This window comes from Rana temporaria, chromosome 3 (assembly GCF_905171775.1).
Source record: "Rana temporaria chromosome 3, aRanTem1.1, whole genome shotgun sequence".
Classification (NCBI taxonomy): domain Eukaryota; kingdom Metazoa; phylum Chordata; class Amphibia; order Anura; family Ranidae; genus Rana; species Rana temporaria.
This window is the reverse complement of record NC_053491.1, coordinates 399,033,628-399,051,101: the sequence shown is the minus strand read 5'-3', so window position 1 is coordinate 399,051,101 and position 17,474 is coordinate 399,033,628. Positions and strand designations below refer to the sequence as shown.

Genomic DNA, 17,474 nt, shown 5'->3' with positions numbered 1-17,474 from the left:
CAAACTGCACCCCCACTTTCCTTAGGATTAGGGTCAGGGCGCCACATCCCTGCAATAAATCATTGTGCCCAGGGCAGCCACCCCTCCTGCCAACACCTTGTTCTGGTCCTGCTTAAGTGACAGGTTTGGAGGAGAAACATAGAGGAAAAATTACAAATGACAGCGGTTTGAACGAGTAACAAAGAAGAAGACAGACAAGTGAGAGAAGTTTGGAAGAGAAGAAGTGAGAAAGACTTGACCAGTGTAGATAAGATGTCCCACCTTGTTTTGTGTCTGCCCGACCATGAGTACTCACCATCCTCCTTACTATTAACTAAATTAATGAGACCACACACGAATTGGAGTACAAATGGCCATAGCAGTCTTTTTATTCACAAAAACAACTTATCAGCTTGTTGGTCTTATGACGACACCCAGAATTCCAACTTGTTCCACTTGTAACACTGCAGGACTTTTTACCATACCAGGCCTCCAGCCATGACACACCAGCTCGGAGACAACCATTACCGTATTCCAGCTAACCTTAGTAACTGGAATACACCAGAGGGGCACATACCACTGATGAGCCCCCAACACTTCCATCTCAACCGTATTTTCTTCCACCATCAAAAGACCAACCACCGCCACACGATCAGCTGCCATGATGTCCTTTTCTCATATTGCACCTGCAAAGAGATAAAGCAAACCAACCAAACAAAACACAGGGAGGGTGGATGGGAAACTGTCTGCTTGTCACCTGTCCCTTCTCTGCTGTCCAGGAGACCCCACCTATCCCATAACTAACTACCATAAACCCCTTCTCATCCTGTTGCTCCAACCAATCCACCTCTCCCCCATTCTCCACCTACAATACTTAACCCCATAGTTGCTTCCCCTTCTCACACTGTCATGCCGGTCCTGCACTATCTTTCATTTTATTCTCTCCCGCTCCGGGCCTTACTGACAAGTGACAAAGGTTTAGAGGAGGAACATATGGAGAATTGACAAATGACAAAGGTTTAGATAATGCGCATGAAGGAAGACTTAAAAGTTGCAGAGGTTTGGAGGATAATAGTAAGGAAGACTTTAGGCCCATACACACGATCTGACTTTTTGACAACAATTGTCTGACAGACCTGTTTTAGCAGACAATCCGACTGTGTGTACGCTCCATTGGACAAACTTTTTCGCTTTTTCATCAGACAAATGTTTGCTGTGAGAACAGACAAACTTTCTGGCAACAAATGTCCTACGTCAGCTAATCTGATCGTGTGTACACAAGTCCATCGGACTAAAGTCCAAAGTACAAACACGCATGCTCAGAACCAATGCTAAAGATCAGACAACAGTAGCAGAAGTTGCCCAAAGGGTGGCAGTAAAGAGCAGAAAAAACACGTAGTATGTTTGTTGGATGAATACTAAGTTCACGCCCAATGCCCATTCGGAGCAAAATCCACGGAAAAGTCAGTTGGAAGTCCAATCGTGTGTATGAGGCTTTACAAGTGACAGAGGTTTAGGAAGGAACATGTGAAAAACTGACAAATGACAGAAACTTGGACAAGGAGCAAGACTGACAAGTGACAGAGGTTTAAAGAGGGAACTTTGAAAAAGACTGACATGACAAAGGTTTGAATGTGGAGCAAGAAGAAAACCTGACTAGTTACAGAGGATTGGAGGAGTAGTGAGCCCAATTATATTTGCGAATAGATTGTAAGACATTTGAAAGAAGAATATTCAAAGGAAAAACCCTCAGGCCTCGTACACACGGCCGTTTTCCTCGACAGAATCCATCAAGAAACTTGGTGGCAGAGCTTTTTTGCCGAGGAAAACGGTCGTGTGTATGTTTTTCATCGAGAAAACTGCCGTGGAACTCGATGAGAAAAAAAGAGAACAAGTTCTCTTTTTCCTCGTCGGGAGTCTCAATTTCCTCGTCGTGTTCCTCGTCGGGCTGGTTTTCGATGAGAAACACGTTTGTGTGTATGCTTAGAAACCAGCACATGCTCAGAAGGGTGGCGCCAGTGGAATCAAACTTCCTCTTTATAGTGCCCTTGTACGTGTTTTATGTCACCGCGTTTGAGAACGACGAGATTTTGTCTTGACAGTGTGTATGCAAAGAAAGCTTGTCAAGATTCTTGACAAGCCTAACAAGGAACTTGTCGAGGAAAACGATGTTTAATTTACGACGAGTTCCTCGGTCGTGTGTACGAGGCCTCACACACGCTTGGTTTACTCGGCAAGAACCAGCAAGAAAACTGCTGGTAGAGCTTTCTTGCCGAGTATTCCGTGCGTGTATACGAGGCTTTCAGGTTTCTCATCAAGAAAACTGCCTAAAATCTTAACGAGAAAAATAGAGAACCTGCTCTCTATTTTCTCGTTGTGATTCTCGGCAGTGTTTTCCTGCTGGTTTTCCTCGGGTATACACCCGAGAGTGTGTATACTTACCTGTCGCCGTGGAAACCTGTGCATGCTCAAAATTACTTTGACGCATGCGCGGTAGCTTCCTAGGCATAGGGAGGGTGCAGCAAGATGACGTCACTGCGTTCTTGCAATTCAAAAGAAAAGCGGTCGTCACCAACATTGTGGCATGGTACTCTAAAAATAGGGTTAAAATGTATAAATTTCTTTACATGGTCTGGACAAGATTTAGAAAGTTTCCTCTTCTAGTTCCTTGTTCCCTTAGCCTGCATCTCTTAGCCCATTAAAGTGGCTTTAGTAAGTAACATGGGGGCCCCTACCAGGAACACAATGCATCCGCACAATATCAGAGCGCTTGCTATCACTTTCCTGTTGGAGCGGATCCCTTGCAGGAATTCACTGTCTCTCATTTTCCCCCATTGCTTTGGCAGCAAAGTATGGTGGTTGTGCTCAGTCAGCAGCCTGTAGCGCACAATATTTATGGCAACTTATTAAATCCACATGATGTATTTCAGCTATAAACTTGGCCGGTGAGCTGGAATAGATAGCATATTGTAGGGAATACTGAGGACTGAGATTTATTGTTCTTTCAATGTAAAGAAATTGCTTTCAAGGTGAAGTGACATGGGACATACCCACAGCTTAAAATTGACAATGCTTATTAAAATGTACATAATTAAATTTCACTTCTTACTAGTAAATGATATTATTTGCTAGAATTTAACTAGTATAAAAGCATCTTGTACCACACATATACATCAGAATAATTTCATAGCTTAATTTATCAAATGTAATACAATGTGTACAACTCGTTAACCACTTGCCGACTGCCTAACGCACTTATACGTCGGTAGAATGGCACAGGCAGGCAAAGCAACTTACAGGTAAGATGCTTTGAATCTGTCACCCAGCGGGCGCACGCTCCATGGCCTTGCCCGTGGGACCCGCGGACTCGATGTCCGCCGAGATCGTGTTACGGAGCGGCAGAAATCTCCCTGTTCTGCCTAGTGACAGGACACTGATCTTCTGCTCCCTGTCATCGGAAACCAGGGATCAGTGTCGTGTCACTGGTAGCTCAGCGCCCCCCCCCCCCCCACCATTAGGATTAATTCCTAAGACACACTTAACACCTTCCTCGCCCTCTAGTGGTGTGTAACCCCTTTCCTGTCAGTGTCATTTACACAGTAATCAGTGCATTTTTATAGCACCAATCACTGTATAAATGACGATGGTCGCAAAATAACGTCAAAAGTGTTCGATGTGTCCGCCGCAATAACGCAGTCGCAAAAAAAAAATTGCAGTTCGCCCCCATTACTAGTAAAAAAAAAGAATAATAAAAATGCCATAAAACTATCCCCTGTTTTGTAGACGCTATAACTTTTGCGCAAACCAATCAATATATGCTTATTATGGTTTTTTTTTACCAAAAATATGTAGAAGAATACATATCAGCCTAAACTGGGGATTTTTTTTTATTTTTATATATATATATATACTTTTGGGGGATATTAATTATAGCAAAAAGTCAAAAATATTGGGCCAGATTCAGGTACAAATGCGGCGGTGTAACGTATCGCATTTACGTTACACCGCCGCAAGTTTTACGGGCAAGTGCTTGATTCACAAAGCACTTGCCTGTAAAGTTGCGGCGGCGTAGTGTAAATCCCTCCGGCGCAAGCCCGCCTAATTCAAATGATCCAGGTAGGGGGCATGGATCATTTAAATTAGGCGCGTTCCCGCGCCGAACGTACTGCGCATGCTTCGTTTTGAAATTTCCCGCCGTGCTTTGAGCGAAATTACGTCACAGCGACGTGATTTTTTGAACGTCGACGTGAGTTGCGTCCTTTCCTATTCACGGACGACTTACGCAAAAAAAATAATTCAAAATTCGACGCGGGAACGACGGCCATACTTTAACATGGCAGGTCTAGCTATACGCCACGAAATAGCAGCTTTAATTATATGCCGGGAAAAGCCGACTAGCGACGACGTAAGAGAATGCGACAGCCGCGCGTACCTTCGTGAATCGCCGGAAAAAGCTAGTTAGCATACCCGACGCGGAAAACGACGCGAACTCCACCCTGCAGGCGCCAAAGTATTACACCTTCGATCCGAAGGCGTACGAAGCCGTACGCCTGTCGGATCGAAGCCAAAAGCCGTCGTATCTTGGTTTGAGGATTAAAACTAAAGATACGACGCGGCAAATTTGAAAGTACGCCGGAGTATCAGCAGATACTCCGGCGTACTTCTTCTGTGAATCTGGTCCAGTGGTTTTTTTTTTCTAAATTTACGCTCTTTTTTGTTTATAGTGCAAAAATAAAAAAACGCAGAGGTGACGAAATACCACCAAAAGAAAGCTCTATTTGTGGGAAAAAAAGGATTTTGTTTGGGATCGCACAATTGTCAGTTAAAACGACACAGTGCCAAATCGCAAAAAGTGGCCCAGTCTTTGGGCAGCCAAATCCTCTGGGGCTGATATGGTTAATAATCTTTTTTCTGTTGACTGTTTGGTTATATTTATAAAGTGGAAAATGACTGATTCATCATTCATTTGCTTCTGATTTGTACGATTTGGATTTCATCCAAAACTCTCATTTATGTTTTCTGGCCCTCATGCCTGCATCCAGCACAGCAAATCTTTACAAGTCTAAAGAAGAGTGGGAACAAGTAAAGTAAACTTAGCCTATGGGGACTGCCATTGTGGCCTTCTCCCCGCCCTATCTTTTCCCCATTCGCCCATTCACACTAGTCCACACACTAAACAGAAACGCACCGCTCCTTTTGGTTCTTTTTTATTTTTTTTATTTTATTTCATATGAAGTTCACAAAGTAAAAGCGTGTTGTGCTGTGACATGCAAGGCCATCTAGAGAGGCGAGTCAAAGAGGTTTCTGAAGAAGGTTCAACATGACAGCCTAGCAACTGGCATTTTTAGGAGAGCTCAGCAACTGCAGTCTCCATTTTTCTTATGACAGGTTTGATTTAAAAATTGCATTTGGAAATAAGAGTAGCCTTTTTCCCTCAATTTGATTTTACATGTAGATACATGTCATTCGTATAGCAAATAAACACCAAAAGAAAGTTAACCTTTATAAGTGCTAAACTGCTATGCTCATCCCTGCACAGTCCCCCCCCCCCCAATTCCCTTTGTTCATGTGTTAGTCATGACCCCGTCCCCTACTTGTATTACTTCGGTACGTGCTTTTCTTGGCCCCTATTGTCAAAATAAGACAAACATAACCTGATACCGATTTTATTTTCTTCCTTTCTAATCTATTGCACAGCTGTATGCCAATAGGAAGCCATCTTAACCCTGACGCTGCTCAGGCAGTTTGATAGCAAGTGGTCCTCAGAACATCAACTGCTGAAAACATTGTTTTATTCACCCCGGAATTATCAAAGGTTTTTTTTTTTTCTTAGTAATTGCCTTGTTACAAAATTAAGTTAGATCATTTGTGGGTTTTTATAGCCATCCACTCAATTCCTGTCCATATAACTCCCAGGGCACTGCCACAAGTCAAATATTTGAGGACAATAGAAACATATCACTGGACCCAAAGGGTTATCTCACTGTTATTGCTATAAAGTATTGGGCCCGGATTCAGATAGAATTGTCTATCTATAGGCGGGCGTAACGTACGCCGCCGTAAATTAGGGTGCAAGTTCCGTATTCAGAAAGGACTTGCGCCTTTAGTTACGGCGGCGTAACGTATGTGTGTCGGCGTAAGCCCGCCTAATTCAAATGTGGATCATGTGGGCGTGTTTTATTTAAATGAATGGTGACCCCGCGTATTTTACATATTTTACGAACGGCGCATGCGCCGTTCGTGAAAAAATCCCAGTGCGCATGCTCGAAATTACGCCGCAAATCGTCATTGCTTTAGACGTGAACGTAACTTACGTACAGCCCTATTCGCGAACGACTTACGCAAACGACGCGGGAATGACGTCACTAACATTGGCTACGCCTCATATAGCAGGGGTAACTTTACGCCGAAAAAAGCCTAACGTAAACGACGTAAAAAAATGCGCCGGCCGGACGTACGTTTCTGAATTAGCGTATCTACCTAATTAGCATATTCATTGCGTAACTATACGGAAGCGCCACCTAGCGGCCAGCGTAAATATGCAGCCTAAGATACAACGGTGTAGGAGACATACGCCGGTCAGATCTTAGGGAAATCTATGTGTAACTGATTCTATGAATCAGTCGCATTGATACGACGCCGCACACTCAGAGATACGACGGCGTATCCGGAGATACGCCGTCGTATCTCCTTTCTGAATCTGGCCCTTGATGTTTATGTAAATGAACTGGTTTTCAGCAGGCAGCCTCTACACCCTAGAGCAATGAACCTTGGCACCCCAGGTGTTTTAAAACATTTCCTATGATGCTCGTGCACTCTGCAGTGTAGTTGAGCATCATGGGAAATGTAGTTCCAAAACATCTAGGGTGCCAAGGTTCGCCATCACTGCCCCAGAGGATCTTCACAATATCCTTGGCTTGTAGTGTAATGTAACAAAAACTGAAATCAAAGTATCACACCAATGTTAACCACTTCAGCCCCGGAAGAATTTACCCCCTTCCTTACCAGAGCACTTTTTGCGATTCGGCACTGCGTCGCTTTAACTGACAATTGCGCCGTCGTGTGACGTGGCTTCCAAACAAAATTGACGTCCTTTTTTTCCCACAAATAGAGCTTTCTTTTGGTGGTATTTGATCACCTCTACGTTTTTTTTTTTTTTGGCGCTATAAACAAAAATAGAGCGACAATTTTGAAAAAAAAAACAATATTTTTAACTTTTTGCTATAATAAATATCCCCAAAAAATCTATAGAAAAACTAATTTTAGAGTTTAGGCCGATACGTATTCTTCTACATATTTTTGGTAAACAAAACGCAATAAGCGTATATTGATTGGTTTGCGCAAAAGTTATAGCGTCTACAAAATAGGGGATAGTTTTATTGCATTTTTATTTTTTTTACTAGCAATGGCGACGATCTGCGATTTTTATTGTGACCGTGACATTGCGACCGACATATCGGACACTTTTGACATATATTTGGGACCATTCACATTTATACAGCAATTTGTGCTTTAAAACTGCACTGATTACAGTATAAATGTGACTGGCAGGGAAGGGGTTAACACTAGGGGGCGCTGAAGGGGTTAAATATGTTCCCTAGTGAGTGATTCTAACTGTAGGGGGAGGGGACTCACAAGGGGAGGAGACCGATCTGTGTTCCTCTGTACTGGGAACACAACATCGGTCTCCCCACCTCTGATAGGACGTGGATCTGTGTGTTTGCACACACAGTTCCACGGTCCTGCCGTGATTGCGGGGAATTGCGGGTGCCCGGCGGACATCGCGGCCACCAGGCACGGGCACCGGGTCCCGCGTGATGCCGCGGGCGTGCCCCCTAGACAGCCAGGAAGCCCAGGACGTCATAAGACGTCCACCCAGGATGGGAGATCCCATCTGTGGACATCATATGACTATGGGCGGGTAGGGAAGTGGTTATGCAGTCCAGATATGACTTTATTCCAGTAAAAGTCAGTGGGACAATCCAAAAAGTTGCCAACCTGTTCTAGGTGGTCCAAGGGTCCACCCCTCATTAGGGCTTGATTGACAACAATGTGAATAGACTAGAAGTGAACTGGACCTTTAGTGTGAATTTTCCAGATGCTATTGCAAGCACAGTCCTTGTCAGAAGCTTGTTTGGCAGTCAAATATTATCTATGTATTTTTATGACAAATCTTGCATAGAGCTATTGACCTCTCCACCGGTCTCTACTATGAAGCATTCTATAAAGCGACATACAAAGAATGCATGCTGGAGGGAAAAGAGGAATTTAAGCTCCTTAATAAAGTACATTGCTTGCATCTTAACTTCTTTATTACTTCCCTAAGAAAATTAAATGTGATATTAGTTTATATTAGTTGCTAAAATAACAACGAGCAATGTTCTTTCCCATAGGTCTGGAAGCGTCCTTCACCACTGGCATGAGATCTATTTCTTTGTAGAACAACTGACAGAAAGGTTTATCAGGTGAGTATGTTTGGTCTCTTTTTTCTTACAGTTGCTGTCTCTGTGCTCTGCTCTCCTTCTGTTTTACTGTTTCTATTAGTATTAATAATTGTAAATAATAATGTTAATAATTGATATATCTCCTTGATCTCCCATTTACACAGTAATAAAAATGTTACATATACAGGAAACATTTTCAGGGACAATTGCATATAGTTGTATGGTAAAGCACATACAGCAAGACATAATGGCATATAATAAGGTTGCATTCATATCTATCTATCTATCTATCTATCTATCTATCTATCTATCTGTTGCGGTACCTCTCTTCCCGAGCTCCAAAGTACACGAACCGCCGCTAACCGCCGAAGTGCAATAGGTTCCAACCGGCAACTCTCTCCATACACCGTCCTTAGTGGCCAGTAACCCAATCCCCTCCAGTAACGAGACCAAGCTCCATTATGAGGGTAAAACACGAACTCATTTACTGTGGGCTACCCGCCCGTATTTATGCAGGTCTCCCACCTGGTGGACACTCCCCTAGGGGACCAGATGGGAGACTGAAATAACAGACATTAAAATCTATAACTTTATAACTGCCGAACATTTTATATTCATATAACGTATCCCCAGATAGCCTGGAACTGAGGGCATATTATTGGGGAATAGCGCCCAGATCCCATCCGCATAGTCCGATCGCCTCGTGGTCGACATACGAATGGGCGACTTCATGTAAAACGGCAAAGCAGACGAACACAATATGTCCAGTATACGGATGGGTCCGTCACACTATCTATCTATCTATCTATCTATCTATCTATCTACCTATCTGTAACGCTTGCCCTCGCTGGAGCCGCTGGCGATGATGGGTTCCCCCGTTCTGCCACAACTCAGTAAACGGTTTGTTCCCCACTGACACACCTGCTTCCTTGAGCCTCGCTCACACCTGTATGACTAGAGTGTTAATAAGATACCATTTAAAGACAATGCCAGAGACCACTAAATGGCAGATTAGGTAACTGTATTATAATAAAGCAGGTACATGGTGTGTAAACTGACATAAAAAAACAATTGGTCAAAGATGCAAAATTAGGTCAATTGAATGCTGGCCTATGAAAGTAAGAAACAACTGAACCATAGAAATGTTATATCAAATTTGAACTTAGGTAACTAGCAGTGAACGTGGTTAAACTCAGTCAACGCAGTAAAAATGTTGTTGATTGCACTCTAAACTGATATCCCAGCTGTGAGTATCTGTTAATGATCTTAATTGGGGTACCCCTAGAAGGTGATCGCAAAGTGTCTTGCGCCTAAAAGTTAATGTAAGCCGGCTTGCATTGGGGTCATTCTTTAGGTGTTGCATGTAAGTAGTCCCTTTAAGAGTGTTGGCAAAGAATGGTGGGTGGGCTGCCAAATAGGAGCAGACTTCAATGTGTTAGCAGTGTGTAACGGGTGTTTAAAGCATGTAATTCAGCTTGCCCCTCCTATCAGGTGACCAGTCTGGTCCCAAAAGGTGTGGCATTAAACAGGTCCCAGCCATCAGGTCCCGGTGTCCCAGTCTAATTGGATCCTCACACAGGGTGCAACCTCTCAGCTTTAATCCCGAAAACACAGCAACAAAGGTGCATTTGGAGAGAAGCATTGAGCATTATTTACCCTCATACGCGTGTAAACGTGTATAAATGTGTGCTCAAGCATGCAAAAGGAATTCTAATGGCCAGAATAAATAAATATTCTGCTAAATAGCATAAGTTTACACTCAACACCATATTAGCATATTTTGTGCATAAATTCATACTCCCATGTGCATGAGGCCTTAAAGTTGAGCTATAGGCAGATTAATTCAGTTATGAATTCATGAATTCATTAAAAATCAAACTAGTTTAGTACCTCTATATGTGTTGATATCAGACCCATGGAGTCTCCTGCACAGACTGGAAGGGGTAGAACTCTGTAGCTAATAAGGCTTTATCAGAATGCACATGAGCTGACAAAAGGAGGGAACCAAGATGGTGACTCGTGTGCTGCTGCTCGTTCATTGTCCAGTCAGTAGGCTAAAAGTTCTCCTCAATTAGGCTGTGCTAGATTGGTATACAAAGCCTTTGACAGGTAAAACAAGGCATTTACTGTATATATCTTTATATCTATAATTTTTTTTTATTTACAGCCCACAACTCAGAATGTCCTTCATTGTCTTTTCCACGAGAGGGTCAATCCTAATGCGTCTGACTGATGACAGGTGAGTACCGAAACAACAGGACTGGCATAACGGAAAAAAGAAAGGTGGGGTTGGGGGTGTGCATATTTAAGTATGCAAATATTAAATCTTAATAAATATTAATTTAATATTAAACTACCTTTCAACTTCTCAACCTAACCTCATCTTTTGACCTAGCACAACAGGCACACACTCTCAAGTTGGCCTTAGGTGGATCAAATCTCGGCAGGTTCAGCAGGGACTGGCCGAGTTTCCATCTTTGGGCAAGCTGGCTGTACTAAAGTTGATGCATTGATCGACTTCAGTACAACCAGCCTGTCAGATTTTTTGCATTCAATTACTGCCAGCTGCTATAGCCACCACCAGTGATAATTGGGGGCAGACCACAATAGTGACTGTGTTGATGGGGTAATCAAGCAATTTTCTTTCCTGAAACCCATGATTGCAGGAAAGAAAATGTCATTATCTATTATTATTATTATTATTAGCTTACTCACACTGACTCACACCCCGGACCTTGTATTCTCCTATTTATGATATTTTATGTGATAGACCAACACAAAGTGGCACATAATTGTGAAGTGGAAGGAAAATGATACATCGTATTCCAATTTTTTTACAAATAAATATGTGAAAAGTGTGGCGTGCATTTGTATTCAGCCCACTTTACTCTGATACCCTTAACTAAAATCTAATGGAACCAATTGCCTTCAGAAGTCACCTAATTAGTAAATAGAGTCTACTTGTGTGTAATTTTAGCTCAATTTAAATGCAATTGTTCTGTGAAGCCCTCAGAGGTTTGTTAAAGAGCCTTGGTGAACAAGCAGCTTTATGAAGGCCAAGGAAAACACCAGACAGGTCAGGGATAAAGTTGTGGAGAAGTTTAAAGCAGGACTAGTTACTAAAAAAATTCTCAAGCTTTAAACATCTAACGGAGCACTGTTTAATCCAAAATGGAAAGAGTATGGCACAACTGCAAACTTCTGTCCACCTAAACTGACAGGCCAGGCAAGGAGAACATTAATCAGAGAAGCAGCCAAGAGGTCCATGGTAACTATGGAGGAGCTGCAGAGATCCACAGCTCAGGTGGGAGAATCTGTCCACAGGACAACTATTAGTCGTGCACCCCACAAATCTGGTCTTTATGGAAGATTAGCAAGAAGAAAGCCATTGTTAAATGAAAGCCATAAGAAGTCCCGTTTGCAGTTTGCGAGAAGCCATGTGGAGGACACAGCAAACATGTGGATGAAGCTGCTCTAGTCAGATGAGACCAAAATTTTACTTTATGTCCCAAAAGCAAAACGCTATGTGTGGCAGAAAACTAACTCTGCACTTCACCCTGAGCACACCATCCCCACGTGAAACATGGTGGTGGCAGCATTATGATGTGGAGATGCTTTTCTTCAGCAGGGACAAGGAAGTTGGTCAGAGTTCATAGGAAGATGGATGGTGCCAGAGGTTCACCTTCCAGCAGGATAACAACCCTAAACATACAGCCAGAGCTACAATGAAATGGTTTGGATTAAAGCATATTCATTTGTTAGAATGACCCAGTCAAAATCCAAACTTAAGCCCTGTACACACGATCAGATATCTGATGGAATCTAATCCGATGGATTTTTTCGTCGGATATCCGATGAAACTGACTTTCATCAGTCTTGCCTACACACCATCAGTCAAAAATCCGACCGTGTCCAACGCGGTGACGTAAAACACTACGACGTGCTGAGAAAAATTAACTTCAATGCTCCTGAGCATGCGTCGACTTGATTCGGAGCATGCGTGGATTTTTCTCCGATGGAGTTCCACACAGACGATCGTTTTTTTCTATAAGTTTTTTATCCATAGGAAATTTTTAAAACATGTTCTATTTTTTTTCACTGATGGAAAACAAACCGATGGGGCCCACACATGAAAACGGTCCATCGGTCCGTTTTCATCAAACAAACAGATCGTGTGTACAGGGCTTTAAATCCAATTGAGAATCTGTGGCAAGACTTGAAAATTGCCGTCCACAGACGCTCTCCATCTAATCTGACAGAGCTTGAGCTATTTTGCAAAAAAGAATGGGCAAATATTTCACTCTAGATGTGCAAAGCTAGTAGAGACATCCCCAAAAAGACTTGTAGCTGTAATTGCAGCGAAAGGAGGTTCTAAAAAGTATTGACTCGGGGGGGCTGAATACTAATGCACCCCACACTTTTCACATATTTATTTGTAAGCAATTTTGAAAACCATTTATCATTTTCTTTTAACTTGACAATTATGTGCCACTTTGTGTTGGTCTACCACATACATTCCCAATAAAATACATTTAAGTTTTTGGTTGCAACATGAAGAAAAATTGAAAATGTCAAGGTGTATGAATACTTTTTCAAGGGACTGTACATGTACTTTGATCAGGACCTAAATAATAGAAAAAAAAAAATGATAATTAAGTTTGTACTTCTCAGTACTTCTCAGAATAACATTAGTAATCCACAGCAGATTCAATTACTGTATTTAAACTTTATTATAAAAAATTACTGATGGATTATTTGCTTTTTTTTTCCACAGAGACCAAATCAAGCTAGGCTTGTCAGAGCTCGATAAAGTTACTCCAGGTGGAGATACCTACATGCATGAGGGAATTGAGAGGGTAAGGACTATGTGTAACTATTACCATCTATTGGCGAAAACTGCACTGAAAAACCTTTGTGTCTTAATGGTAGACAGCTCCCTATCTTTATGTGTTGTATTGTTATATGCAGTGGTAATTATAAGTTTAATAGATGAAGTCACTTCTCACATAATCCATTATTATAGGGGATGTGACTTTTTTTATTTCCAACAGGAGAGTTTTTATTTTCCACATCTGGGGTAGCAACTACTTCATAACTAGCAATGTGACATACATTACTACATTACATTACTAATTTGCATGTCCACTCCAGAGAACATAAAAAACAAACGTAATGTCAATACTAATTTTGCTGTAATATACATTTTGTCTTAATGTATGTTTTTTATTTGTATTACTTTACTGCTTTATATAGGGGTTCCTTATTATTGATTATTATTGATATTACAAAAAAAATCCTATATTCCTTCTATTACTTTTTCTTTTCAGGCATTTCTAATCTTCTCCCTCTGTTAGCATGCTGTTTATGCAGACATAGGTGCAACAATCATTCTCATGTCACAAAGTGTACCTTATGTTTAATCCTTGAATAATGTCATGTTTTTCATGAACCACGTGATTATGATGTAATTCCCTGTCTCTGTGTTCCCTTTGTTTACAATAAACTACAAGGGCTCAGTCAGGCGTCCATCAACATCTGGACTGATAAGAGTCATATTTGCAGTAGCTTTCCAACTAGGGTTGCCACTTTTTCTTCAAGCCAAACCCAAAAACGTTAGCGGCGCACAGCAATTTGTTTTATAGGATTGTAACACCTTTGTGACACCTTTGGGTACCCCCAAGAAAATAATAATAAGGCGCACAGAGTGCCCCCCCAACCTTCCTGTCAATCCCTGTTCCGGGGCACATTCCTGTCTGAATAATGTGTCTGGGTTTCAGGTGGACTGAAACCTGGACACATGATTCAAAACCTGGAATGTCCGGGTGCAAGCAAAAATGCTGTATTTTTTCTTGCACGTGATTGGGTATTTTTTAAAAAGTGAAGCATTACCTCATTTGCTAAGTTCTGTAGCAGCTGCACTTGCAGAGTGCAACTTCACTTTGCAAAGTGCACAGTCTTGTCTTAGTGAAGCCCCGTACACACGGTTGGACCTTTGTCCGACCAAAATCACATCGGAATTCCATCGGAGTAAAATAGAACATGTTTGTTTTCTATCTAAACTCCAATGTAATTCATTGGAATTTCTGATGGAATTACTCCGATGGGGCATACACACGGTCAGAATTTCCGATGGAAAAAGTCCATCTGACTTTTTCCATCGGAAATTCCTATCGTGTGTACAGGGCTTAAGTCAACCCCTAAGTGTGCCTTTAACTCTAAAGATGGAGCCTCATAATTTGTCTGCTGAAGCATGGATTCTGGAGTATTGAGTCTTATGAGCAATAATAAAAATGTATTGTATGGTGTCATATATGGTGTAAGAAGACATATGGCAAGGTTATCTGCACTGCACTGCACTCTATACCATACAGTCACCAGAAAGATACCTATCAAAGATGCAATATATGTTCTTGGTCTGGTCTGACATTCTGTCAGTGAATAAGCTCACCAAGCAAACATTTGTAGGGTCATTCAGAGATAAAAGTTGCACTATGAAAAAAAGGAAGCCGCATACTAACTAAAGAAAAAAATCACAGATGAACCGTGCACAAGTTACTTGGCTATACTGTAGTAAACAAGCTATGACAATGGCTCTTTACACTATCATTTAAAAGCTTTTTTTGCCACGTGATAGAAACAAAGATAATGTAAAAAGATTTGTAATCCATAGAAGCTAATCAGATTTCACTTTTCACTTTATTGAGGTCACGTTTGTGAATTCTTGGGTGACTGGAGAGGAGCACCCGATGTCCAAAAAGTCTCACCTGATTTATTTTTATAGTTGTTTATTGAAGATAAAAGTATACAAGTAGAGCCAATGCCTTTTAAAAATAATTGCCTCTGCCTTCTTCAGGGCTGTATTTTATGGAGAATAATTAGACTCAGAGAGTAAAATACAGGCATACCCCACTTTTAAGTACACAATAGGGTTTATTTACTAAAGCTAGAAAGCACAAAATCAGGCTCACTTATGCATACAAAACAATGAGCTTCTAGGTTTTATTACCAGGCTTAATTGAACAAGCTGGGGTTAGAAGCTCATTGGTTTATATGCAGAAGTGAGCCTGATTTTGCGCTTTCCAGCTTTAGTAAATAAACCCCATTGTGTACTTAAAATTGGGGTATGCCTGTATATTCGATTAGCGGCTCTGCATTATGCCGGTGTGGTGGAGCAGGGACAGCCTTGAGACATTTGTGAATTGTTCATTATGATTGATTACTATTGGCTATTCAGTTTTTCTGATCTGCTATGTTTCACAGTTTTTAGCACATACTGATTGACTTCCACTGCTTTATTAAACATGTTTAGCTATCCAATTAACTTTATGCTTGCTAAAATCATCCTTTTTTTCATTTATTTTGTCCAGGCCAGTGAACAAATCTATCATGAGAATCACAAAGGTATGTAAAACTGGGTTGCCATGGGTGGACATTGATGCATTCTGTAATAATCACTATTTAAGGAGTGCATATCACCTATAATTATCAGATATAACCTATTGCATTATAACAGAGCAAGACATTGGCTATGCTCAATCTGCTATTTGTTTTTGCAAATGCTAACTCCCAGAATGTCACCCTAATCTGCAGACAGGCATATAGTAATTAAGGCCAGGGGAAAGGTAGATCTCCTGATCAGCAATTTGATTCTAGATCCGTAACTTTTAAGAATAATGAAGCTGTTGGTTCAATACTAGAGTAAGCTATTCCATGCATGAAGTTGAGAATGGCAGCTTCCACATACAGTATTTTCTTAGCGAACTGGTGAAGGGTCTGTATACAATACAGACAGGCTTAAGCTACCTTTCCCCAGACCTTCTGGATAGGCTAACCCCCATTTCCATGGGTGCACACCATCACCATGACTTTGATGGCCTTCATTGGGCTCTATTAAAGAGCCCTTAGAATTTCAAAAGGAAATCAATGTAACCACAAAAGCAACTAACATGTAGAATTCCTCCTTTTTTATTTTGCTGCTGAGTGGTTCAGTTTAGGTATGCCCATTGTCCAATAACATAACAATGACTATAAAATTATATGATATCGTGTTTCCATTTTTTATTCTTTTATTATTTTTTTTAACAACATGTTGCCTCTTTGTAAGTGAAAGATTAGCTTTTTTTTGTTAACATGAACTATATTCCGTTTAAAAAATTTCAGCTGAACTTTAAGAGTTGGCTATACACCAGTAGATTTTTCCAACTTGCTTTGTCACACTGTGCCATACAGATGTATTGAATTATTAAGACAACATGGGAAATATCATACAGTGGCTATGTGCCTTAACATATGTGGTGGTCATGTCAGTGAATCAACCCTCCAAGTTGCCCAGTTATTGTCAGTTTTTGTGTGAAGGGTGCTTTCATGCATTAACATCATTTGAATGAAAGTAATTGAATATAAACCTATTGCATACTCTTAATTATTAACAACTTGTCTTTTTTCCTTCCAGGTTTCAGGACAGCGAGTGTCATCATTGCCCTGACCGATGGGGAACTGCACGAGGACCTGCTTTATTACGCAGAGCGAGAGGTAGCAATCAAATGCTGCAAATAACTGAAAATCTAAAGCCAAAATATTGTATCCCTGTAACAAAGAGCATTAGAGGCAATAAGAGTACAAGTCAACGTGTATTTAAACCCAAAATAAAAAATATCATATATTGCAACAAACCAGTCTTGCATATGGTGGCAGCATTCATTTTCAGTTTTCAGTACCTTTTGTACAAGTACAAATATACCTGTTAAACTTTTTGGAAACCGTACGTCCTTTGAAATTCCTGTGGACTGAACTGAAATCTCTAACAATGTAGCTTTCCCAGCTACCTTCTCTGAACTACAAAGCAACACCCATCTATGTGTTGAAGATGAAGAGAGGGGCAGTGTGTGCAGTCCACATCAGGAGAGTAGCCTGGGGTGACAATGCTGCACCTCCATAGATATAGAACAGTGAGTACAGGCATACCCCAATTTTAAGTACACAATGGGGTTTATTTACTAAAGCTGGAAAGCGCAAAATCAGGCTCACTTCTGCATATAAACCAATGAGCTT

General features: G+C 41.2%; 1 protein-coding gene across 1 annotated transcript in view; it reads left to right on the top strand.

The window, feature by feature from the left end:
• ANTXR1 (ANTXR cell adhesion molecule 1) overlaps positions 1 to 17,474 on the top strand; it is a 267,298-nt gene that overhangs the window by 90,460 nt on the left and 159,364 nt on the right. The window contains exons 2-6 of the mRNA XM_040345902.1: positions 8,373 to 8,444; positions 10,591 to 10,662; positions 13,198 to 13,279; positions 15,791 to 15,824; positions 16,876 to 16,955. Coding sequence (XP_040201836.1) covers positions 8,373 to 8,444; positions 10,591 to 10,662; positions 13,198 to 13,279; positions 15,791 to 15,824; positions 16,876 to 16,955 — 340 coding nt within the window. The remainder of the gene's footprint in view (positions 1 to 8,372; positions 8,445 to 10,590; positions 10,663 to 13,197; positions 13,280 to 15,790; positions 15,825 to 16,875; positions 16,956 to 17,474) is intronic.